Source organism: Aquila chrysaetos, chromosome 6 (assembly GCF_900496995.4).
Source record: "Aquila chrysaetos chrysaetos chromosome 6, bAquChr1.4, whole genome shotgun sequence".
Classification (NCBI taxonomy): Eukaryota; Metazoa; Chordata; class Aves; order Accipitriformes; family Accipitridae; genus Aquila; species Aquila chrysaetos.
In genome coordinates this window covers 42,592,883-42,617,056 of record NC_044009.1, presented here as the reverse complement: position 1 = coordinate 42,617,056, position 24,174 = coordinate 42,592,883, and the positions used below count along the sequence as shown (strand labels likewise).

Sequence of the window (24,174 nt, the reverse complement as noted above, 5' to 3'; positions counted from 1 at the left end):
GGATGCCACTGCAACATCAGCTCCTCCTGTTTCCCCAGCCACAGCTGGCAGCTGGGACTGAGGCTCACCACCACATTTTCCCTGCACTGCTGGTGTTTCTAGGGGAGAGAGCATCACATCACACCCTGGGAAAAGTCAAGGCCAATGACAGCATTATTTGCTTTGTTAACTGTGGAGATGCACCCTTTGCTATAACACAAGCTGGAGTGAGGCATGCCTGCTTTGTATCCTCTTTGCCCTGTACGGTGGAGCAAGAAGGTGCTCAACAGATGAAGTTTAAGCCCAAGCTCTGGAGGATGAATGCTTCACACTTTTCAAACTGTTTAACCTTGCATTTCTCCAGCCATGTGGGAAGAGAAGGAGCTAGTGTATTGAGGAGAGGGTCACTAAGATTCCTGGAAAGAAATACCAAGGCAAGATAACTGACTAGGTCTGCAGCCCAGCAGCATCTCCTGACTCCTGTACTCCAGCATCATCTCTGCATCTGAAGACACTTTGAACTGCAATTGACTGTTGTTCCTCTACCTCCTCTTCACTACCAGCCTTCAAAAAGCCAAAACAATATAATACAATAGAGATGCAGGGTTTGTTTCGATCCTATCCCTTTCTCCATGCCCAACAGAAACTCCTCCATTTGACTGTCATGACCCAGAAGGGTTACCCAGCCTGTGAGTGGGCAAAGGTTGCATCCACGAGTTTGCAGGACTCCGTCATGCACAAGAACAGGGAGGCTTAACTTCTGAAATTACTTTATTGCATTTTACTACAGGTCATCACTATCAAGGCAAGTACACTTATGATCAGTATATGTATACTACAGATTACTACCAGAAAGCAAATATATATTTCAACAATAGCACAATCAATATTAGTAGCAAGTCTGTATTGCAATATTACAAGTTACTACAGAATTACCACTAGTAAAGCAGCAAATATACTTATCAGTAATTACTTACATGCATGCCTGTGTGTATATATACATATACATATATATATACATATATATATATATATATATATATGTATAAAGTTACCAGTACCAAGTGCTCATCAATGCTCATCAAACCCATCCCAGAAGTGGGGCCAATCAGACAAAGTGTCCCTGGGTCGATGATCTGCATCACGGAGCCCGGAGTAAGCCTGGTATCCCTGGCGAGGGTCTGCTCTGTCGAGGAAGTATCATGGGGAATTGGGGGTTGTACTCAGGCATTTCTCAGAGAAAGAGGCTCCGTTTTGGGTAAAAAGTAAATCCTTTTTTATATCACAGAGACATATGAGATTGGAGGACACCACCACATGGAAAAGCCAATAGATGCTGCACATTTCTATTTTTCACCTGGCACAGTCAATAAATGATGTTTTCTATTCTCTTGGATGAATTTTTCTATTTCCAAACTGTATTTCTCTTCTGCCAGTTAGAATAGCCAATGGCAGTTACTGACTCTTCCTTTGTCAGGATGTTTTCCCCCTTTTCCAGACTTCTTTTTCACCTTTCCAGATGATAAGTTGCTGTTACAGGTCCTTGTTTTTGTAGTTCACATCAGTAGTATCTCGAGATGTCTCCGATTTCTCAGTACTCAGATGCCCTTCAAAGATGCCAGCTGTGCTCCTCAAGGACACTTCTGGTTCCCAGGCTGGCAGGCATTTTCTCCATCAGTATTTGAGCAGCGGTCTTCTTCTGTTCAATATTTTTCCCCTTATAACCAGACTGCCTTTTTGGCTGTTCCCATCACTCGACCCCTTGGCCTACGACCACTGATGGGTCACTAGGAGTGAGACTACACCCTGCCTGCTGCGTCTCTTTTGCCTCCTAATGCGTGAGGTGGAGGAGACTCATGGCCGTGTCGGGCCCAAAGTTATTGCAACTTCTGAGGGGGTTTGTTGGTTGAAGCACAAGTGTACAGTACCGGTTGGGATAAAAGTGATACAGGCAGCGCTTTGATATGAGAGGCGCTGCAGAAAAGCACAAATCCTACAGCTAGGATGAGAGTTAATGTCACTGAGAAGTGCCGTGCCCATGCTGCAGGGTCTGGCAGCTAAGGCAAAGGCCACGGCCAGCCCTGGGCAGGGGCTGCTCTTGGGCTATTTGGTGGACATGTTGCTGAATAAAATTCACTTCACATTCCATTTGTTTGACTTTGTTAGTGGAGAAGCAATGGGTACTATTCATCAACACACAAATACCCCTTTGAGAGCCTAAAAGATAATCCAAGGCCCAGTGAATGTGGGTAGCTGTGTCGGGTGCACCCACTGGGACTGAGTGAGCAGTACCTTGGTTCAGGCACCACCAGCAAGCAGCCCCGACTGAAATCAGCCCTGCCACGCAAACTGTGAGCCCACTGAGCTCTGCTGCATGGCAGCAGGCTGCACAGAGGTGATCTCCCCTTCAGCAGGGAGCAAGGTTACTGCTCAAGATTGAGACACCCCTTACCCAGCATCTGATGTCTATAACGAGTTAAGCGACATTTTACATTAGGCCTAAAGGTATATTGTATGCTAGCAACATCTCTATATCCATCTCTAGCTTAATTATTAGAAGTGTAGTAAGTAGTCGATTGTTTTACCACTGCCTAAATTGTCTAAATTATCGTCTAAACACTGTCTAAATCATCTTTTAAATCATTGTCAGATCATTGTTAAATCACTATTTAATTAATGTGTAATGCTCAGTCATCATTTGATTACCATTTGATTTTCATTCAATCATCAATTAATTACCTTTTGATCACCATTTAATCATTAATAAAACCCTTTTAGTTAACCACACAACAATGATTAATAATTCACCTGTGACAGTAGCCAATTGTAAGAGTGAGTTAATCTTCATCTGTAGGTTCTTTAAAACATCCACAGTAGCATTTTGGGTAATTTCAAGTGTAGCAGAAATACTAATAACAGCTTGTTCTAATTCAGTGACACCCAAGTTTGGAAATGGTGCACGTACAAACTGAGGAAACTTAGATGGCCTCGTTACTGTGGGTTTAGACACTCTGCCCTGATTACCTACAGGGTAATGGTTGTGTTGGAAGTTAAATTTCAAATCTTGAGAGCAAAATGCTGAAGGAGCAAGACGTGTTATGGTACAGGTGCCTGTCTGCTGTGGTGGTAGACTCTTGGAGACATTAGTGCCGCAAAGCCAGAACCATCCAGATGTTAAAATGTCAGCCACCAGCTTCACCCAAAGTCACTGCCATGTTTGCAGAAAGAACACCATGGATTAGAAAAACAATTCAATTATTTCATTAAGCACATTAATTGGAGTGTCCAAAAGGGATTATGATCTATACAGCCAGATATGTTGCTTGGGCCACATATGTCCCAATTATCATTAGTACTAAGCCAACCATTACTCTGTAGACAACAGCATGTAGAATTACGACCGGTGAGATTATAGTTTCTTTGACAATTTGCGTTATTAATGTTCCATGTAAGATGCCAGAATCCATTAAAAACACCTTTGTTTGTAATTGCTGATTCATTATTTCAGGTCCATGAGGTTTCCAGCATCAATACAAGCTTGTGTTCTGTCACATTGACATTGAAACCATGCTTGGGTGTGATTGTAATACAAAGTGTAATTACAAATGCTTGTCTTCCCATCCAAATTGAATTTGTGTCCTGGGGCATGTAAGGCACCATGGGGCCTTATGATATGAACACTCTTTGAAAGGTTGTTGTCAATAATTTGGTGTATTGGGGAGTAAGTGTGCCAAATTAGGTTGATACCAAGATGCTTCAGGGACAGGTTCTGCTAACCACCAAAATTTGGCATCTAATGATTGAGGGTGGTGTAAGCAATACCAACAATCCAATTCATTGCCCACTTGAGAACTTGTATTTGTAAATTGAAAAACGTGATTGCTATTACATCCTTGAGATAAGGGAACGAGCAATATAGTAATTACTAGATAGGATCCAATCACTGTGTATATTGTTATATTATAACAATTGTAAGAAAGAAAAAAGTTCTCATGATGTTGTTTCATTTCATGCCAACTTGCCAAATCAGTACAATGCATAAGGTAGGACCAAAATCCAGGGAGAATGATCTGCATTTCTGGTTTCTGATGTTGCAGTTAGGGTGACCTGAAAGAAAAACAAACCCGCTTCATTCCTTTTGGATATCAGGTAATTTGGATATCCATTGCTTAGAAATGAGATGCTTGTCAACCTGGTGATCGAGCATCTTTAATTTTCCATCTTTTAGTTTTCCAATCATTATATATAGTGGATTGGTGCTGGGTTCAGCACCCCGTTGCCTTTGCATATTGTACTGTCAAATCCCCTCTGTATTGGATCTGGCTGAAATTGAGTTAATTTTCCCCATAGCAGCCCTCATAGTGCTGTGCTTTGTATTGGTAGCTAGAAAGGTGTTGATAACACACCAGTGTTTTGGCTGCTGCTGAGCAGTACTCACACAGCATTAAGGCTGTCTCTCCAACATTTTCCCCCTCACCAGTAGGCTGGGGGTGGGCAAGATCTTGGGAGGGGACATAGCCAGGACAGCTGACCCAAACTGACCAAAGAGATACTCCACACCATATGATGTCTGCTCAGCAATAAAAGCTGAGAGAAAGGAGGAAGGGGGGCGCATTTATTTTTTTATGACATTTGTCTTCCGGACCAACCACTACGCATACTGAAGCCCTGCTTCCTGGGAAATGGCTGGACATTGCCTGCTGATGGGAAGTAAAGACTAAAATCTTTTCTTTTGCTTTTATGTACAACCTTTGCTTTTTTGCTTTTATTAAACTGCCTTTATCTTGACCCATGAAGTTTTTTTCCATCTTCTTTTCTCTCCGCCCTGTGCTGCTGAGGAGGGGAGTGATAGAGCAGCTTGGTGGGCAGCTGGCATCCAGCCAAGGTCAACCCACCAGAGTCCTTTTTGGCACCCAACGTGCGGCATGAGACAATGGCAGTTTTGTATTAAGCCTGCTATAGCTTATAGAAGTTATTAAGTGGCAAGCTTCTGTGCGGGTCATGAAGTTTGTTGGCTGCACTGCTCACCTCTTTATCTTGCTGAGCTTGGGAACATGTTAATACAAATAATGGCTATGTGCTTTGCCCTGGCATTGATGGCTTACTGTGCCGGGGTAGCTATCTTATGAAGAAGATGAGGGAATACATCTCCCTCTCCCTACCTGGGATTGATGTGGATGGTTTTATTATGCAGGCTCCCAAGGTCCTTGTTTACCTTTATGTGAGCTGTTTAATACTACTAATTAATACTGTTGGCATAGTATGGGTTTTGTGGAATCTGGTCTCATGCTGGTGTAAGAGAAGACAACTTTTGGGTGAGGTGATACTGAAATGTGCCCTGAGGGGCCAGTCCCTGGGTGGCAGGGTGTGTGGAAGGATTTGGGCAGATTCCTAGGATTCACCTCCCGTAACCTGGGACTTTACACCTGAACAGGCAAGCAACCCTGGCAAACTGACATGCCACCTGATAGAAGGGTGCCTTGCCTACCCCAGTGAAAACCAACAGCCTCTAGCACTGTACTGGGGCCTGGCCTGTGCCTATTGAGCCCAGAGTCCAGTACTCTCAGAGGACTGTGCTTGGGGCAGGGATCCAAACTGCATCTGAAGACACCATGGTTGAGATAGGGACCCAAACAACAATTATAGTAATTGCCCCAGTAACGAAAAAGAAACAGTGGACAAGGAGAGCAATGGGTCCATATCACTGATTAGTAATGGAGGAGGAAGAAGAGGAAAGGCTTGATCAAGAAGCCAGTCCTTTGACAAAGAAATTGGAGGAAGGAGTGAGGGAATTCAGACAGGAAGCAGAAACTACCCGTTCCCTGACCTCATCAAAACTTCGAGACATGCAGAAAGATTACAACTGCCAGCCCAGTGAGCTGATTGCTGCCTGGCTGCTCCAATACTGGGATAATGGGGCTGACAGTCAGCAACTGGAAGGTAAGGAAGCCCAACAGCTGAGATCCCTTGCTAGAAACTGGGGAATTGAGAGAGGACTTGGAAAAAAGGCAGTAATTTGCAGTCTCTGGAGACGGCTCCTCTCAAGTGTGAGGGCAAGATACCCATTCAAGAAAGATCTCCCCAGGAAAGTGGACTACTGCAGATGAAGGCAGCCAGTACCTGAGAGAATTAGCAGTGCTGGAAGTCATCTACAGTGATCTAGATGACGATGAGGTCTCCAGAGATCCAGATGATGTTCTATGCACACAGGCCATGTGGAGAAAGGTGATTCAAGGTGCCCCAGTGTAATATTCTAACAGCTGGGCAGCAATGTATTGCCCAGATATGGAAACACCAACTGTGGAGAAAGTGTCATCTTGGCTCCAAAACTTTGAAGAAAATCTCTGTATCTCCTCACCCCTACAGGACAGTGCCTTAGCTGTTAGGGATGCTCCAAGAAATCACTCCTTTCCTGCCCCAGTCAGAGGGAAAGGGAAGCCCAGGCACATGCTGCCTGGTGCACTCTGCTTCTTCCTGCATGACCAGGGGCAGGACATGAGGAAGTGGGATGGCGAACCCACCTTTAAGCTGGAAGCCCGTGTACGTGAACTGAGAGGGAAGACAGTTGTTAAGAAGGGGTCACCCAAGAAGGCTGCCGGCGTAGGTGCTGTAGAGACACAAGAAGGCAATTGGCGATCTCCCAGATATAGAAGAACTGAAATCACCTCCCTTGATCCTGGTGAGGGGACTTCTGGTCTGACACGGCAAGGGTCAGACAGTGAATACTCTGACGAGGAACAGGAATAGAGGGTCCCTGCCTTTGGCCAGGAGGAGGAAAGGGATGACCTGGTATACTGGACTGTGTGGATTTGATGGCCTGGCACATCAGACCCACAGGAGTATAAGGCTTTGGTAGACACTGGTGTACAGTGTACGCTGGTGATATCAGGATATAGGGGCACAGAACCCATCTGGATCTCTGCAGTGACACGGGGATGCCAAGAATTGTCTGTGTTGAAAGCTGAGGTGAGCTTAACAGGGGACAAGTGGGAAAAGCACCCCATTGTGAGCATCCCAGAGGACCCCTTGTATCCTTGGCATAGACTACCTCAGGAGAGGGTACTTCAAGGCTGCAAAGAGGTACCGAGGGGCTTTTGGTGTAGCCACTGTGAACTCAGAGAAGATCAAACAGCTATCTATCTACCCTGCCTGGCCTCTCGGAAGATCCTTTCATTGTGGGATTGCTGCGAGTTGAACAGCAGGTGTCGACTGCTACTAGGATGGTGCACCAGCGGCAATATTGCACAAACCAAGACTCCCTGGCTCCCATCCACGAGCTGATTCATCAACTGGAGAGCCAAGGAGTCATCAGCAAGACTCACTCACCTTTTAATAGCCCCATATGGCCAGTTCAGAAGTCTGATGGAGGCTGGAGGTTAACAGTAGACAACCGTGGCCTGAACAAAGTGATGCCACCACTGAGTGCTGCTGTACCAGACATGTTAGAGCTCCAATATGAACTGGAGTTGAAGGCAGCCAAGTAGTATGCTACAACTGACATATTGCCAATGCGTTTTTCTCAATTTCTTTGGCAGCAGAGTGCAGGCCACAGTTTGTTTTCATGTGGAGAGGTGTCCAGTATACCTGGAATTGACTGCCTCAGGCGTGGAAGCACAGCTCTACCATTTGTCATGGACTAATCCAAACTGCACTGGAAAAGGGTGATGCCCCTGAATATCTACAATACATTGGTGACATCATCATGTGGGGCAACAAGACAGAAGTGTTTGAGAAGGGAAAAAGAGTAATTCAGATTTTTCTGAAAGCTGGTTTCGCCATAAAGAAAAGCAAGGTCAAGGGACCTGCACAGGAGATACAGTTCTTGGGAATACAATGGCAGGATGGACACCGTCATGTGCTTATGGATGTGGTCAACAAGATAGCAACTATGTCTCCACCAGAAGGAAACACAACCTCCCCTAGGCTTTGTGGGGTTCTGGAGAATGCATATTCCAGGTTATAGTCAGCTTGTGAGCACTCTTTTCAAGTAGCCCGAAAGAAGAACTATTTTGAGTGGAGCCTTGAGCAACAACAAGACTTCGAGCACATCAGACAGTAAATAGCTCATGCAGTAGCTCTTGGGTCTGTCCGGACAGGACCAGATGTGCAAAATGTACTCTACACTGCAGCTGGGGAGCATGGTCTCACCTGGAGCTTCTGGCAGAAAACATCAGATTTCTGGCAAAAACCTGGTGGCAGAGCTGAAGGAGGAAGTGGAAAGGTTAAGAAGTATCAGGGAGTGTGAGAGGGATATAGATTGGTGGACCCACATCCTACCATCCCTGAGGCAGAGGCAGCAGATGGAGGCTCAACAAGAAGCGGAGGATCCTCTGCCCTCTTGCCACCAGGCAGGAGGGGACCTAAGAAAGAGATGGAGGGGAATGGATACAGGTCACTGCTCAGGGAGGCGGGAGAATCCCCTCCCACTCTCCCTCACCTTCTCAGTTGCCCTTACAGAACAGGTATGGGGCTCTGGAACTTGAGGGCCAGGCGAATGAAGATCAGAATGTAGATGAAGGTCTCTCCAGGGGGCTGCCTAGGCTGAGTCAGTCAGCCCCACGCATTCTGACAGCCTCTGTTAAGAGAAAAAGGAGATTAATTGTTGCAGGTGATTCCCTTCTGAGGGGGACAGAGGGCCCAATATGCAGGCCTGACCCATCCCACAGGGAATTCTGCTGCCTCCCTGGGGCCCGGGTAAAAGACACTACTAGGAAACTCCCTGGTCTGGTTTGGCCCTCTGATTATTACCCGCTATTGGTTGTGCAGGTTGGCAGTGATGAGATCATGGAGAGAAGTCCAAAAGCAATCAAAAGGGACTTCAGGGCACTGGGGTGATTAGTGGAAGGATTGGGAGCACAGGTAGTGTTTTCCTCAAGCCCTTCAGTGGCAGGGAAATATACTGAAAGGAACAGGAAAACACACCTGATTGATTGATTAACACGTGGCTCAGAGGCTGGTACCATTGGTGGAATTTTGGGGTTTTTGATCATGGGGAGGGTTACACGGCACCGGGCCTGCTGGCGACAGATGGAGTCCAGCTATCTCAAAGGGGGAAAAGGATTCTCGCTCATGAGTTGTCAGGGTTCATAGAGAGGGCTTTAAACTAGGTTTGAAGAGGGAAGGGGGTAAAACTAGGCTCACCAGAGATGAGCCTAGGGGCAGCATGCCAATGTTAGGGGTGCAAACGATAGCTCAAGTGTATCTATGCCAATCTACACAGCATGGGCAATAAACAGGAGGAGCTGGAAGCTGTTGTGCAGCAGGATAGCTATGACTTAGTTGCCATCACAGAAACATGGTGGGGTGACTCCCATGACTGGAGTGCTGCAATGGATGGCTATAAGCTCTTCAGAAGGGATAGGCAAGGAAGGCGAGGTGGTGGCGTGGCTCTCTACGTTAGGGAGTGTTTTGATTGTACAGAGCTACACGATTGTGATCATAAAGTTGAGTGCTTATGGGTAAGGATGAGGGGGAAGGCCAACAAGGCAGCTATCGTGCTGGGAGCCTGTTATAGACCACCCAACCAGGATGAAGAGGCAGATGAAACATTCTACAAGCGGCTGGCAGTAGTCTCACAATTGTGTGCCCTTGTTCTCGTGGGGGACTTCGACTTTCCGGATGCCTGCTGGAAATACAACACAGCAGAGAGCAAACAGTCTAGGAGGTTCCTGGTGCGTGTGGAAGATAACTTCCTGACACAGCTGGTAGGTGAGCCTACCAGGGGAGGAGCCTCACTAGACCTCCTGTTTACAAACAGAGAAGGACTGGTGGGAGATGTGGTGGTCGGAGGCCATCTTGGGCTTAGCAACCATGAAATGATAGAATTGTCTATTCTTGGTGAGGTAAGGAAGGGGTTCAGCAAAACCACTACTATGGACTTCCGGAGGGCAAACTTTGGCCTGTTCAGGACACTGGTTGAGAGATTCCCTTGGGAGACAGTCCTGAAGGGCAAAGGGGCCCAGGAAGGCTGGACATTCTGTAAGAAGGAAGTCTTAAAGGCTCAAGAACAGGCTATTCCCATGAGCTGCAAGACGAACAGTCGGGGAAGACAACCGGCCTGGCTGAACAGGGAGCTTTTGCTGGGACTCAGGAAAAAAAAGAGAGTTTACCATCTTTGGAAGAAAGGGCAGGCAACTCAGGAAGAGTACAGGGATCTTGTTAGGTCATGCAAAGAGAAAATTAGAAAGGCAAAAAGCTCAGCTAGAACTCAATCTGGCCACTGTCGTAAGAGATAACAAAAAAATGTTTTTACAAATATGTTAACAACAACAAGAGAGCCAAGGAGAATATCCATCCTTTATTGGATGCAGAGGGGAACATCTTTGGAACATTCCAAAGATGAGGAAAAGGCTGAGGTACTTAATGCCGCCTTTGCCTCAGTCTTTAATAGTGACACCAGTTATCCTCAGGGTACTCAGCCCCCTGAGCTGGAAGACAGGGACAGAGAGCAGAATATACCCCCCATAATCCAGGAGGAAGCAGTTAATGACCTGCTATGCCACCTGGACACTCACAAGTCTATGGGACCAGATGTGATCCATCTGAGAGTACTGAGGGAGCGGGTGGAGGAACTTGCCAAGCTACCCTCCATCATTTATCAGCAGTCCTGGTCAACAGGGGAGGTCCCAGACAACTGGAGGCTTGCCAATGTGATGCCCATTTACAAGAAGGGTAGGAGGGAGGATCCAGGGAACTACAGGCCTGTCAGCCTGACCTCAGTACCGGGGAAGATTACGGAGCAGTTCATCTTGAGTGCGCTCACACGGCATGTGCAGGACAACCAGGGGATCAGGCCCAGCCAGCATGGGTTTACGATAGGCAGGTCCTGCTTGACCAACCTGATCTCCTTCTATGACCAGGTGACCCGCCTAGTGGATGAGGGAAAGGCTGTGGATGTTGTCTACCTGGACTTCAGTAAGGCCTTTGACACTGTCTCTCATGGCATACTCCTTGAGAAGCTGGCAGCTCATGGCTTAGACAGGTGTACTCTTTGCTGCATAAAAAACTGGCTGGATGGCTGAGCCCAAAGAGTTGTGGTAAATGGAGTTAAATCCAGTTGGCGGCGGGTCACAAGTGGCGTTCCCCAGGGCTCAATTTTGGGGCCAATTCTCTTTAATATCTTTATCAATGATCTGCACAAGGGGATTCAGTGCACCCTCAGCAAGTTTGCAGACGACACCAAGTTGGGAGGCAGGGTCGATCTGCTTGAGGGTAGGGAGGCTCTACAAAGAGATCTGGACAGGCTGGATCGATGGGCTGAGGCCAGTCGTATGAAGTTCAACGAGGCCAAGTGCTGGGTCCTGCACTTCGGTCATGGCAACCCCATGCAGCGCTACAGGCTTGGGGAAGAGCGGCTGGAAAGCTGCCCAGCAGAGAAAGACCCGGGGGTGCTGGTCGACAGCCGCCTGAATATGAGCCGGCAGTGTGCCCAGGTGGCCAAGAAGGCCAACGGCATCCTGGCCTGTATCAGAAATAGTGTGGCCAGCAGGAGCAGGGAGGTGGTTGTTCCCCTGTACTCGGCACTGGTGAGGCCGCACCTTGAGTACTGTGTTCAGTTTTGGGCCCCTCACTACAGGAAAGACATTGGGGTGCTGGAGCGTGTCCAGAGAAGGGCAACCAAGTTGGTGAGGGGCCTGGAGCACAAGTCTTATGAGGAGCGGCTGAGGGAGCTGGGGCTGTTTAGTCTGGAGAAGAGGAGGCTGAGGGGCCACCTTATCGCTCTCTACAGCTACCTGAAAGGAGGTTGTAGTGAAGTGGGTACTGGTCTCTTCTATCAAGTAACTAGTGATAGGACGAGAGGAAATGGCCTCAAGTTGCGCCAGGGGAGGTTTAGATTGGATATTAGGAAAAAATTCTTCACCAAAAGGGTTGTCAGGCATTGCAACAGGCTGCCCAGGGAAGCGGTGGAGTCACCATCCCTGGAGGTGTTCCAAAAACGCGTAGACGCGGCACTTCAGTACATGGTTTAGTGGGCATGGTGGTGTTGGGTTGACAGTTGGACTTGATGATCTTAGAGGTCTTTTCCAAACTTAATGATTCTATTTCTATTTCTAATATTAATTCCAAAGATTGTGGACACCTGGGAGGGGTCATTGGGACTCCCTGGGCCAGTGTTGGGAGCTCCTCTATTCTTTTTCAGGTAGCGGGGCTGGGGGAGCAGACAGAACAAGGTTTTCTGGGATGGGGGAAGCAGAGGGACTAATGCTGCCCAGCCCTGCCCCTGGGCTGCTGGTGCTGCCCCCATCGCACTTGTCCCACAGTCTCTGCAAGACGATCATGGGCATCCCCTCTAACTGGCCTGCTATGAATCCTATTCCTCACAGGGGATACCATACGCGTCTCCGTTCCAGATCACCCTCCTGTTTGCCAGGGAGTTGCTTTGTGTCAGATCGATTAATTTCAGCATTTTGAGCATTTTTTCCCTTATTCTTATTACTCTGACCTTCCTTTAGCATCTGGATGACCCTGACCTGACCTTCCCTTTTACAGACTATCATTTTGGGGGTGCTTCCCTGTCCTCGTCACCTCCCCAAAAGGGCTGTCCAATTTTGTAGCCCTTGGGCCATTATGGTGTTCCAGTCCCAGGTTTCATGGCATAACATTAAGACCAGGTTTTTTTGGCCCCTCAGGTGGTGCATTTTGCAAGAGTTTTAGTTGCCCTGCTGCTGTTGCTGGCACAGCCATCCCATCCCAGGGTATCGCCCCTTGTCCCTTAAGGACTTACTGAGCAGCCAATCTCATCATCCAGCCAGAAAACCTATCAGGATTACTCCAGAGAGGGGGAGGGAGATACCCCATGGTCCCAGCATTTTTCTAACAGCCTGTATTATCGAAGATAACAGGGAGAAGGTATTCACTTTGGCCCCTGTATCGGGGTTTAGGAGAAATATGCTTCCTCCCAGGAATATTTATCCGGCGTCAGTCTGATTAAGGATCACTGCGGTTCCAGTCCCCAGCTGGTAGCACCGTGCCACCCATCCCACCCAGTCCTCATGGGGCTTTTTGCCATACTGCAAGGACAGCTGCCTTAGCTGTTCTGTGTTAAAAAACGCAGCGGTCATTGTGACCCCAGGCAGCGGGGGAGCACCTTCCTCTCCGGCAGAAGCTGGGAGTTGTACCGGGGAAGTTTTAATGCTAGGGTACAAGGAGGCAGCGTTATCTGGACGATGCTCAGGTAATGATGTGGGGGTGGAAGACCCACTGCCAGAATCAAAGCCCTCCTCCTCGTTATCCATTTTCAGCATGTGTATCTTTTCAATGAGCTCGCTCTCTGAGATCAGGCACGTAAGCTCTTGCTCTAGCTGTTGTATAGACAGAGGTCTGAGGTTCATTTCTAATTGCCTAAGTAATCAGTTTGCAACAAAACTATGGGTTTCAAAGGCAACTGCTTGCGCTTCTGCATCCTTAGCTCACTGCAAAGGTTCCAGTTCCTGCCTAGCAGTGTTAAACAAAGCGCCCACGGCTGCCAACGCCTCTGTGAGAAGCCTGATGAAAGCCCCCTTGCCATCCTCAGCTTTGCATTTATGACTGTCCCGCCACTTCTGAAACTCTGCTTGCTTGCAGCATTTCCAAATTCAACCAATTCTCAGACACCCAATCCCTGTCCCATCGAGGGGTTTTCCACCCCTTAGCCTCTTGCCATTTTTGCTGCTCTTCTACTGCCTTCTCCTAAGCATCCATGACCTGTGTATCACAGAGCCCCACTTCTGCCACCAATTAATCCCACAGCCCAGAAGGGTTACCTGGTCTGTGGGTGCACAAAGATTGCAACCATATGCAGGTTTGCAGGACTCCGTCATGCACAAAGACACAGAGGATTTATTACCTATGTTCTTTACTTCATTACAGTTTACTACTATCAAGGCAAGTATAGTTACGATTGGCAAAGCAAGTATAGCTATACTACAAGTTACTACAAATTACTACCAGAAAGCAAACGTATTTCCACAGCAGCAATTAATATTAGCAGCAAGTCTATGTTTCAGTATTACAAATTACTGCAGAATTACCACTAGTAAAGCAGCAAATACACTTATCAATAATTACTTACATGCAGGCCTTTTTTTTAATATATATATACATAAAAAAATGTTACCGGTACCAAGTGCTCCTCAAACCGATCCCAGCAGTGGGGCCAATCAAACCCATCCCAGAAGCGGGGCCAGTCGACAACGGATGAAGTCTCACTTGGACGATGAGCTGCATCACGGAGCCGGAGTCAGCCCGGTGTCCCTGCTGAGGGTCCGCTCTGCCGAGGAAATGTCGTGTGGAACAGGGGTTCGTGTGCAGGAAAGAGGCTGCATTTTGGGTAAAAAGTAAGTCCTTTTTTTTATCACAGAGACATAAAGGGGCGTAGGACACCACCACCTGGAACAGCCAATAGATGCTGCTAATTTCTGTTTTCCACCTGGCACAACCAATAACTGGTGATGTTTTCTATTCTCTCAGACCAATTTTTGTTTTATCAGACTGTTTTTCTGTTCTGTGAGTTAGAACAGCCAATAGCAGTTACCAACGTTCACTTTCTCAGAATGTTTTCCCCCTTTTCCAGACTTTTTTTTTCACCTTTCCAGACGATAAGTTGCTGTTACAGTTCCTTGTTTTTGCACTTATCAGTGGTATCTCGGGATGTCTCTGGTTTCTCGGTGTCCAGCTGCACTTCAAAGATGCCAGCTGCACACCTCAAGGACGCTTCTGGTTCCTAGGCTGGCAGGCATTTTCTCTGTCAGTATTTGAGCAGAGGTCATCTTCTGTTCAATATTTTCCCTCTTATAACCAGGTCGCCTTTATGGCTGCTCCCATCATCAGCCTAAAATGATACCTCTCAGCAAAGCAGAAATGATCAGCTGCAGGGAACACTGCAGAATTTCTCCATCTAAATAGTCCTGTTTGTGAAAGTATCTTCTGTATAGCTACTATTAGCTGTTCAGGAACAGATCAAAAGTGACTGCACTAGCTTAGCTTCTCCTCCTGCAACACCTATTTGGGCTAAACACAACCTATGGCATACCACCACACTTCTGCTCAGGAGACCATGACCATGCTACAAGCAAGAACTTCACAGTTACAGCCTTGCTCGGGCTTCCTCCTGTTCTCTGCACTGGCCAGCCTCCACCTACAACCCTGCCTTTTCACAGCCTGACTGTGGATAGCATCAGCTTATGAGAAAAAGTTCAGAGGAGGACGAGGGTCATGCAGAAACAGAGAACCAAGACTGAGGACAAAGTCAACCCAGACACGCAGGCAGGGTCACCACTCCCAGCCAGCAAATGCCTGCTAAGAGAGTTAGAGAAAAACCTGAAGCTGGGGGAGGCACCAGGCTGAGTTTTAATTTGCTGCAGCATTCGAACATGAGGCTGTACTTGCCACTGTGGTACAGACCGACCAAGAACCAACAGAGTGATTACAAACAAACCAAACATCCAGCCTGTCTAGCCCACAGTCGTTACAAGCCTTCTGAAACAGATCATTTCTGTGAGACAGTGACCTCCAAAAGTCAAATCTGAAAACAAACTTCCCCCGGGGTGTTTCACATTCCTTTGGTCCCGTTCCCTAAATGCAATGTTTGTGTCGCTTGCTAAAAAAATCCACAGCAACAGGCTTTCCATGTAAATTTAAAGGGAAGTGATTCAGTTATTTTTCTGGGATTAAGTCTTAAATAAATTTTCATAGAATAGGCAATGGAAACTATAATATGACATGTCAGTTACTAGTTAATAAAGCAATGTTGATACTGTGACATACAAATCATACTTCTAAGAACAAAAAAATTTAACTTGGCTGGTTTTAATTCAGTGCTGGGGGTATCAAGATTTTGCAAGAATTTTAAGTCTGAGTCAAGCACTGCACTTATGCAGTTACACCAATTAAAGTCCACAGGCTGGGTTCTCTTGACACAGCACTCCTCATGCTAGACAGAGATAGATAGAGTGAACTTTACATACAAATATCAAAAGCTACCTAACAATTCCTTAATGGTTCCAGCTTGTGCTGGTCTCTCACAGTCCCCGCTACACTGCTCAGAAACAGCAGCAAGTCAGCCTTTTTTCTGTTGCAAGCACTGACAACGCTTGATCGCAGTCTTATTTCACTATGAAAAGTGTGATATCCTTTCATTCTGTTATAAACCATACTCCAGAGTGGATTAAGGATCACAATTTCATATAAACACCTACTTGCCAGATAATATAAGTCATGTGATAACCCAGTAATTTAAATATAGCCTTATGCCTCTATCCCAGACTCGATTAGATCAGAGAATGAACTGCAAGACTTTCAGATTCATATATTATGATGCAAATGAGTTTTGTAAATTGTGACCTAGTTCCCATGTTAGGAACAGTTGGGACCAACAGCAGGAACTACGCGATGAATGCGAGCAGCAGGGGCAAGCAAGGAAATTAACATTTGTCCTTAATTTGAAATGGATTTTTAATCACTTTCAGGTGCCTCAAAGAAAGTGCACACGCTTGTTTACTATAATCACTCTGACAGAAGAATGCATATAGGAGGTAACGTTTTTTGTTTTGCTAATTGAAACGTTTGCAACATTGGTGTCAAATGAAGCACCAAAATACAGCTCTTTCTGGATGATTTATTGAGTCCACAATGAAGGACTGTGAAATGAAGTTTTCCAATCAATCTGTTCCTCAGAAGTTGTTTTGGTAATAAAATGAGTTGCACGTATTGTCTAAAAGTGGCTGGATATTAGATCACATCCGTCTCTCCAAATCTGGTTGCTATTTTTTCAGCCAGAGGCCTGATAAACTAGCTCTCCAAAGAGCCTGCTCAGGGATTTAGCTGCATGGAAGTCAGCCACCCGCTTAACCCGATTCAGCATAGTTAGTGGAAAATACTAAACTCATCTTGTACTGCAACAGTGAACCTACAACATACAATGCTCAACTCCAGCCTGAGGCAGTTTTCTGGTAAACTCTACTATTTTAAATGAGGGCATCAGCAAGGGTGTAACTTGTTGAAAACCAGACAGATTTTCATCCTAAACATATCTAGAGTTGGTATCATCATCGGAAACTATTAGCTGTAAAAGAGCTAGTACATCGACTCTTCTGAAAAATAGAGTCTCAGCTCCCTCTGGTGGAAAAAGCAGTTTCCTGCAAAACATTTTAAGTGAGAAAGTCTTGTTTCTGCTGCAGGCCTCAAGGCCACGAGATAATTAAGATGACACAGTAAACAACCCCAAATCCTCCGTTCACTTTGAAGAACTGGAACTTCTTAGAAGTTGATGTGAAGTATGACGACTCACAGACTGTTGCAGGCTGGCTGCACAAGATACAACACACTCATCAAGTTCCAGCTGTGAAAGGTGGCTAAGAGAGCCTCCATGTTCCCTAGCTAGAGTTCTCCAGATGTAAATTATGATGCATAAGACTGTTGAAGTAAACGGTAGCCCCATGGAAAACAAACCACATACACCAAGTTCTAATATTCTCACCAAAATAACCAACTCCTAAGCCCCATAAGCAGCACTGTCATCAAGGGGAGTGGAAGTACACTTCCAAGACTGGAGTGTGAAAAGGTAAAGTCATCACCCCCAACACACCCAGACAGCAAGGCTAGATAGAGCTGTTCCTAGTCTACAGGTAACTCTATTAACAAAGGGACCCAGCTTCCTCTGTGTGCTTTGCATCAGCACAGGAACCACAACACCATATTTGCCTTCTTGATAGCAATGAAAATTCAAGGTGATTTCTACCACACATACACTAGATAGTTCTAAGGTTATTCCATCCTTTCTAATCAAACCCAATCATACAAGATATTTCTACTTCTCCTTACTCATCATGAAAAGTGGAAAGTAATTCCTAGAATTATTCCAGCTAGTCATAAAAAGTCAATAAACAGAAAGTACATTTTTGTTTCTCATCAGAGGAATCAACAGCTCCACTGTAATTAAGCATCCAATAACCAGTTGCTCTGACAAATTCTTTGCAGCTCCTGTAAACAGAATCATGAGTAATTCCTGCAGTCACAAACACTAGAATGACTTTTTATAATACTGGGGTCCTGAAAACAGAATTTCACACTCCCACAGAAGGAAGCGTTATAGATCCAATGAAAGGAAAACAGTAGCAAAAAAAGTATTTATTAAACAACACATTATTCAATTTCACAGTGTGGGATTAAGAGCCATACTTGCTCCTTGGAAATAGCAGAGTCAAGTAATCCTGGGAGAGTGGGGCAGCAGGTCAGATCTGCAGGTGCAGTTTATTAAGAACAGTAAAATACTGTTTCCACAGACAGAAAGAATTTGAGGGTGGGGAAAAGAAACAAAAGCAACAACAGCCAACCAGACACCCTTGGAGTGTTTCGTGCAACATTTTTCAGCAGAGAAAAGCTATTCAGGCTAAAAACTGGGCATGAAGTTTTGGTTTCACGCGTTAAAAAACCCAACCACGGCACGTGCAACTCGATCTGTGTGTGCGCGATTAAAAATAATTTAGTTAGTACAGATTTTTCTCCACAAGGGCAGTTTTCTATTGGCCGAAGTGTCTTTGTATTTAACTGGAAGCCTCACGATGATTGCGGCTCCATCAGCTTTGCTTATTGGCTAGGAAAGTGGCCTGCTTTCAAACTTCAGCACGAGTACCAAGTCTGCTTATGTAGCTCTCCCAAGCTGCCTTCCTGTACTTCTCTGCCTCTTGAAGACGGTCTGAAGCTGACAAGATGCCACGTCCCACAATAATGATATCTGAACCTTTTTCACTAATAACTTCCTTGGGGCTTAGGTACTTCTGTCCAAGGTTATCACCTGAAATAGAGACACCATTTTTTTTTTAGTTCCTACAAAACAAGATATTCTAAAAAACCTTCAAAGAGGTGCTAGAACAGAGAACAGGTGTGCTGTTCCAGCTCTCACTCTAACAATCCACAAATGTAACTAGAAACTGTGTCTCCAACCAACGAATCCCCTATTACACAGATCAACTTTGACAGAGAGCGCTCTCCTTTTTCATGATTTACCAATCACAATAGAGGGAACAGTTTCGCAACGAAGCACCAATCAGGATTACTGAAATAAGCCTTAGCCTTCTTAAAACAAGCAAACCCACCAAACATTCACGTAAAAGCTTGTGATTCCACTTCAGGTTTTGTAAGAATTAAGCATTGCAGAGAAACACATCTCCCCTACCTGGTTCAGCAATAACCTATTTAGTCAGTATAAGACTTCCAATTCATTGATACTGCATCTATATCAGTATCAACAGTGTTACAGTTAGAATTCTGTATTTGTTAAAAATCTTTTTTTCTACTCCTACTGAGTAGTTGTACATCTAACTTATCACCTACCTGAAGACATTTCACGTGTTTTAAGGACTGCGCTTTATGGCACACAAACAAAGCTGCGCAGCCTCCTGGTTGCCTTTCAGGGCTCCCAGGAAAGGGATCAGCGTACCCAGAAATATAGAAGGCACCTCATAATGGCAAACAGACTCCTCCCACCAGAGAATCAGCAACCAAACCCTCTTCAGAAGCCACTTTTTCACTGAAGGCTAGATCGCTTACTGTATTTATAAACAAAGTATAAATATTTCAGAAGTTACCTCCAGTTTGCAGCTGCACCCCTGGAGTTAAGTGAAGAAATTCCGGTTTATTACTAACTCTAGATCCAGATATGAATCCAAAAACAAAATCTGAGTTGTCATCAGCCATCTGTACCTGAAGAAGATCAGTAAACAGTTACAGGTGATATACCTAAAATTAAGCTTGTTCCTCATCCACCCTTTGACACACTAAGCTGTGCAAGGCAGGGGTATGAAACACCTGTTCATGCTTTACCAATATCAAGTCACCTAGAGCTGACTCGCCCCTCACTGATCTTGCTGCACTTGCAGCCAGAAACACAAATGTTATGTTTCTTTCTATGTTATAAATAATGCAATGAATGTATGTAAACTAATTAGACATTTATTGCTTAAGAAAAAAAAAAGGGGGGGGGGGGAGGCTAATAACATACTTGGCATGTTTACTAGAATTCACAGTGTGAACTCTGACCACCTCACATGACTGGCTTACAGCTGCAACCTTTAAACACCACACTGTCAGATTCCTGAGTCTCCACAGACAAAAAAACTGTCATAGTTAGAGCTGGAGAGGCTTTTGGAAGTGCAAATATTAGAAGCACACAAACCCTCCCTGTCACAACACTTTACAAGCCTTTAACCTGACACAAGACTGCCTACTTACTGCAGCTTTTGTGTATTCACCCGTTGCAAGTGACCCTTGGGAACTCATCTCGGCAATCAGAAGACAGCCACGCTGGAGAGGAAGACCGACTTCCTTCAGACCTTTCACAACTCCAGAGCCTGGAACCACGTGGGCATTAACAATGTCTGACCAGGATGCGATTCTGAACACACCACCTGAGAACACGGATAAAAAGAGGCAAAGTGTCATTAGAAATGTATTAAATGGGAAACATGAGTTAAACGAAACAAGCTGCATGCTAAATCATTCACATTTTAAAAGACAGTTTTACTACTGAAGCTTGACAGTTACAAGTTCAGTCTCATCAGACAGTTCTGATAGCTGCCTAACCACAAAGTCTAATATCTCAGTTTTACTTTTCACAAACACTTCTTAGTATCTCACCTTTAATATTCACCAATACTTTTAAGGTAACCTAGAAATCCACTGTCACAGGTGCTGTCTTTCAATACAGTATGCCGATCATATGAGACATATGGATCAGAAAATGAGTAAACAGTTCTACAGTTGCCGATGCAATACCTAATGAAAGCCGTAATGAGCACACAAGCATACAATAGCAGGCTGCCTTAAGAAGCCACACTGCGTTTTCGCACGGCAAATGACTACTCACAAGCATTTACTGAGTACAACCAGAGATTCATAAAAAGGTTTAGGTTGGAAGGGACCTCTGGAGGTCATGCCCTCTCAGCAGAGTTAACTTCAAAGCTAGATCAGGTTGCTCAGGGCCTTGCCCCCTTGAGCCTTCCCCAAGGCTAGAGATTCCACAATCCCTCCTGGCAACCTGTGCCAGCACTGCAGTTACACACATTGGCAGCAAAGCTACAGTAAATCGAGGTTGATGATAATCACCTTCATATTGATGTTTCACTGTGTTTCCAATGTCTGCAAACTTCCTGTCTTCAAAAATCAGGAATTCGTGTTGATCTGCGAGTGTTCTCAGCTCCTTTACTACCTCCTGGGTGAAATCATTCAGGATGTCTATGTGAGTCTTCAGAATACAAATGCTGGGGCCCAGGATGGCAGCTAACTGCAGCAGCTCTTTGGAGCTGGTAACATCAGCAGAAAGGCACAAGTTTGTTTGCTTCTTTTCCATGAGCACAAGAAGCCTGGCTGCAATAGGATGTACCCCCGGCAGCTCAGCACGAGCACTGAAGCTCAGCTCTTTACATAGTCTCTTGACAGGAGCAGGACCGTTCTGAGCCACTGGCTCAAACACATTTCCCTGAATGAATTTCTTCACCTTTTCAACCATCTCAACAGCCACTTCTCCCTGCTGCTGGAGAATCTCCAACACCCCAGACAACGTGCACACAGAATGCAGGCGAATTCCACGTTCCTCTAACCTGGCCTTCCCACCCTGCTCCCTGTCCAACAGCACTATGGCATCCGTGACTTTTAATCCTTCTTTCTGAAGAACTTCCGCAGTTTCCAGTACACTAGATCCACTTGTTACCACATCTTCAATGATCAAGCATGTTTCTCCTGGATTAATGGTGCCTTCTACCAGCCGCTTAGTACCTTAAAAATAAAAGGCAATCAATCCACTAAATGAAGAAAGTTTAAAAGACCCCCCCAAAACTTAAAGTATCAAAACTTTAACTTGCTATGCTAACGTAAAAGATGGTATTTGTTCCACATACAAGCATGTGCTGCAACATATCCTGAAGTCCAATACCACTGGATTTTAAGAGACTAAGAATTTCACATTCACTGTCAGTATGGAGAGGTAATTTTTTTAGTTATTATCTGATACCAGTTATCACAGTTCTTACCGCAGCTCAGTCACTGACTTGCAATTCAGTTCATAAAGACTGTTACTTGTCCAAGTTAAGAAAATACTTCTTTATGTTTCCAGAAGTTATGTTCCATTAACAAAACTGACATACTGTTAACTACATAAATTTAAATCTTTGGGTAAGATGACTACAGAAGTTGATTATTGCCGTGAATTGAATGCTCAGAATTACAAAACTATTTTCTCTGGTTATTTAAAACGTCTTTAAAGCAGCCAAGTTGTTGGTACTCTTCAGCATATTCCCTATTTTCCACAGGCAGTATTCTGTGCTTAATAAGCCTGCTAGAACAATCAGAAGGAGTAAAGCCCCAAATGCCTTTACCCTAACCAACAACAGGCACACGTCCATGAAAGGCCTCCTGGGGGGTACAACAAAGGATGCCAAGCTTTCCCAGGAAGCAGCAAGCAGCAGGAGAACATTATGCAGCGAGTGCAGTGCTTAGACCATGACAGCCTACAGAACAAGTGTACATACAGCTTTGCAATCCATGTGACACCAGAAACCTTGTGCCAGGCAGCTAATTGCTGTCACAATCGACTTGCCTTTCACAAGAAAGAACAGCAAATGTTTTCGTGCCTGGCACGCTAACACAGGAGTAACAATTAGTTTTGACGTGCATCTTTCTAATTAAATACTATTGGAAGAGTATAGCTCTTATCACATGTAGAAACCCAGCTGCTATGGTAGGTTATTGCTTCAGTCTTCTCTCCTCCTTCTTTTATTAAAATCAAATAAATGGTTCATTGTGTAGAGAACTGACTGCTTCTCACCTGGTCCACCCTGCCCACTGATTGCAGGACTACAGGATATGAAACAAAAAGGGGTTTGAGAGGCAAATGAAAAAGAGACTAAAAAGGTTCCTCTTAAGAGTTATTACACAAAAAGTTCTGTTTGGAGGTGAAATGTGGCACTGGTCTCAGCATATCAGAGAAACCGAGTTACAAATCTCGGTTTCTGGAAGAGGCCAGTAACCCAGAACCATGGTAATGGTGCCAAGGAAAAAAAGATACCGCTGAAGAAAAGAAAGGAACAAAAAAGCCCCCCCAAACAAAACCAAAGAAACCAAGAAAACCCCTCAAGTCTCCAAACCTACTATGGCAGGATTCAAGCCACAGCCTAATCAGCAACCAGCTGGGAGAGCCTGATCAGGTTGAGATGCTGCAGGAGGGATATTTTAGGGGGAAAAGGGGCTGCTTTTTGAATTGGGGTGGTAACCTTTAAGTTGGAATGGAGATGCTGTACATTACAATAGAACCACAAATATATAAAGTCATTCCCCAAACAAGACAACAAGTGGACACGAATTCTTGATTTGAAGGTTTTTACCGTAGTCTTTTGCTTCCTTCCTCCGTATAAGCATTGGAATCTGATTTTCCGAGCAGATAATCGTGGCCAACGGCAGTGCTGTGTAAGGAACGCCGCACACACAGTCGTACTCCAGACCAGCATCTTTGGCTGTTTGGAAGAGAAGAGCTGCAACCTGAAAAAGAAAACCAGACCTCTTTTTAAGAGCCAGACTAGCGTGAGCGTGACTGAACAGATGCGTTACCAAGGGAAGCAACGCAAACGCGTGGAAAACCCCTCTCCTTCACAGGACTTGGCAGTCGCGCTCCCTACGGCGGCTGCACCCCGCGGGCTCCCGGCCAGCAGAGCGCGGCCCCAGCCCCGGGAAGGGCTCTCTGGAGAGGCCCCGGCAGCGCTCCCGCGCCTCGCCCCCTCCTTTAGCTACAAGAAACCCCGGTACCCCGCAAGAGGCAGAGAGACACCCGAGACCTCCGGCCTGCCGGCACGGACGAGCGCCGTCTGGCACTCCGGGCAGCGCAGGGCAGGACCCGGCCCGGCCCGGCCCGGCCCCTCGCCCCCCCACGCAGCGGCCGCCGCACCTGGCGGAGGAGGAGCGGGTGGGAGATGAGGCCGCGCAGGTCGATGTAGACGGGGGAGGCCCGGCCGCTCTTCAGCACGAAGTCGCCAAAGCGCAGAGCGCCCGCCTCACGCAGCGCCGCCGCCGCCACGCGGCCCGCCGCCGCCGCCATCCCGCTACGCGCCGCCCCGGCGCCGGGAGATGACGGGCCGGGGGCGGTTCGCGCTCTGCGCGTGCGCGGGCGGAGCGCGGGGCGCGGCGCAGTCGCCTCAGCAGAGCGCGGTGTCAGGGAGCGGACCCCGACCG

General features: G+C 46.1%; 1 protein-coding gene across 3 annotated transcripts; it reads right to left on the bottom strand.

The window, feature by feature from the left end:
* Positions 1–732: 732 nt before the first annotated feature.
* UMPS (uridine monophosphate synthetase) lies at positions 733–24,058 on the bottom strand. Of its 3 annotated transcripts, none has more exons than XR_005932661.1 (7): positions 23,891–24,056; positions 23,334–23,487; positions 21,061–21,729; positions 20,188–20,363; positions 19,545–19,659; positions 14,075–18,751; positions 733–4,086 (listed from the first exon to the last, which is right to left on the bottom strand). XR_005932661.1 is itself a non-coding variant. In XM_041124238.1 (6 exons), the coding sequence occupies exons 1-6, from the start codon at positions 24,038–24,040 to the stop codon at positions 18,570–18,572; spliced, it is 1,446 nt and encodes a 481-aa protein (XP_040980172.1). In that variant the 5' UTR covers positions 24,041–24,058; the 3' UTR covers positions 18,070–18,569. The 3 variants fall into 3 exon arrangements, 1 of the variants encoding a protein (XP_040980172.1); XR_005932660.1 differs by having other exon boundaries at positions 14,081–18,751; XM_041124238.1 differs by lacking the exon at positions 733–4,086 and having other exon boundaries at positions 18,070–18,751; positions 23,891–24,058.
* Positions 24,059–24,174: the final 116 nt, after the last annotated feature.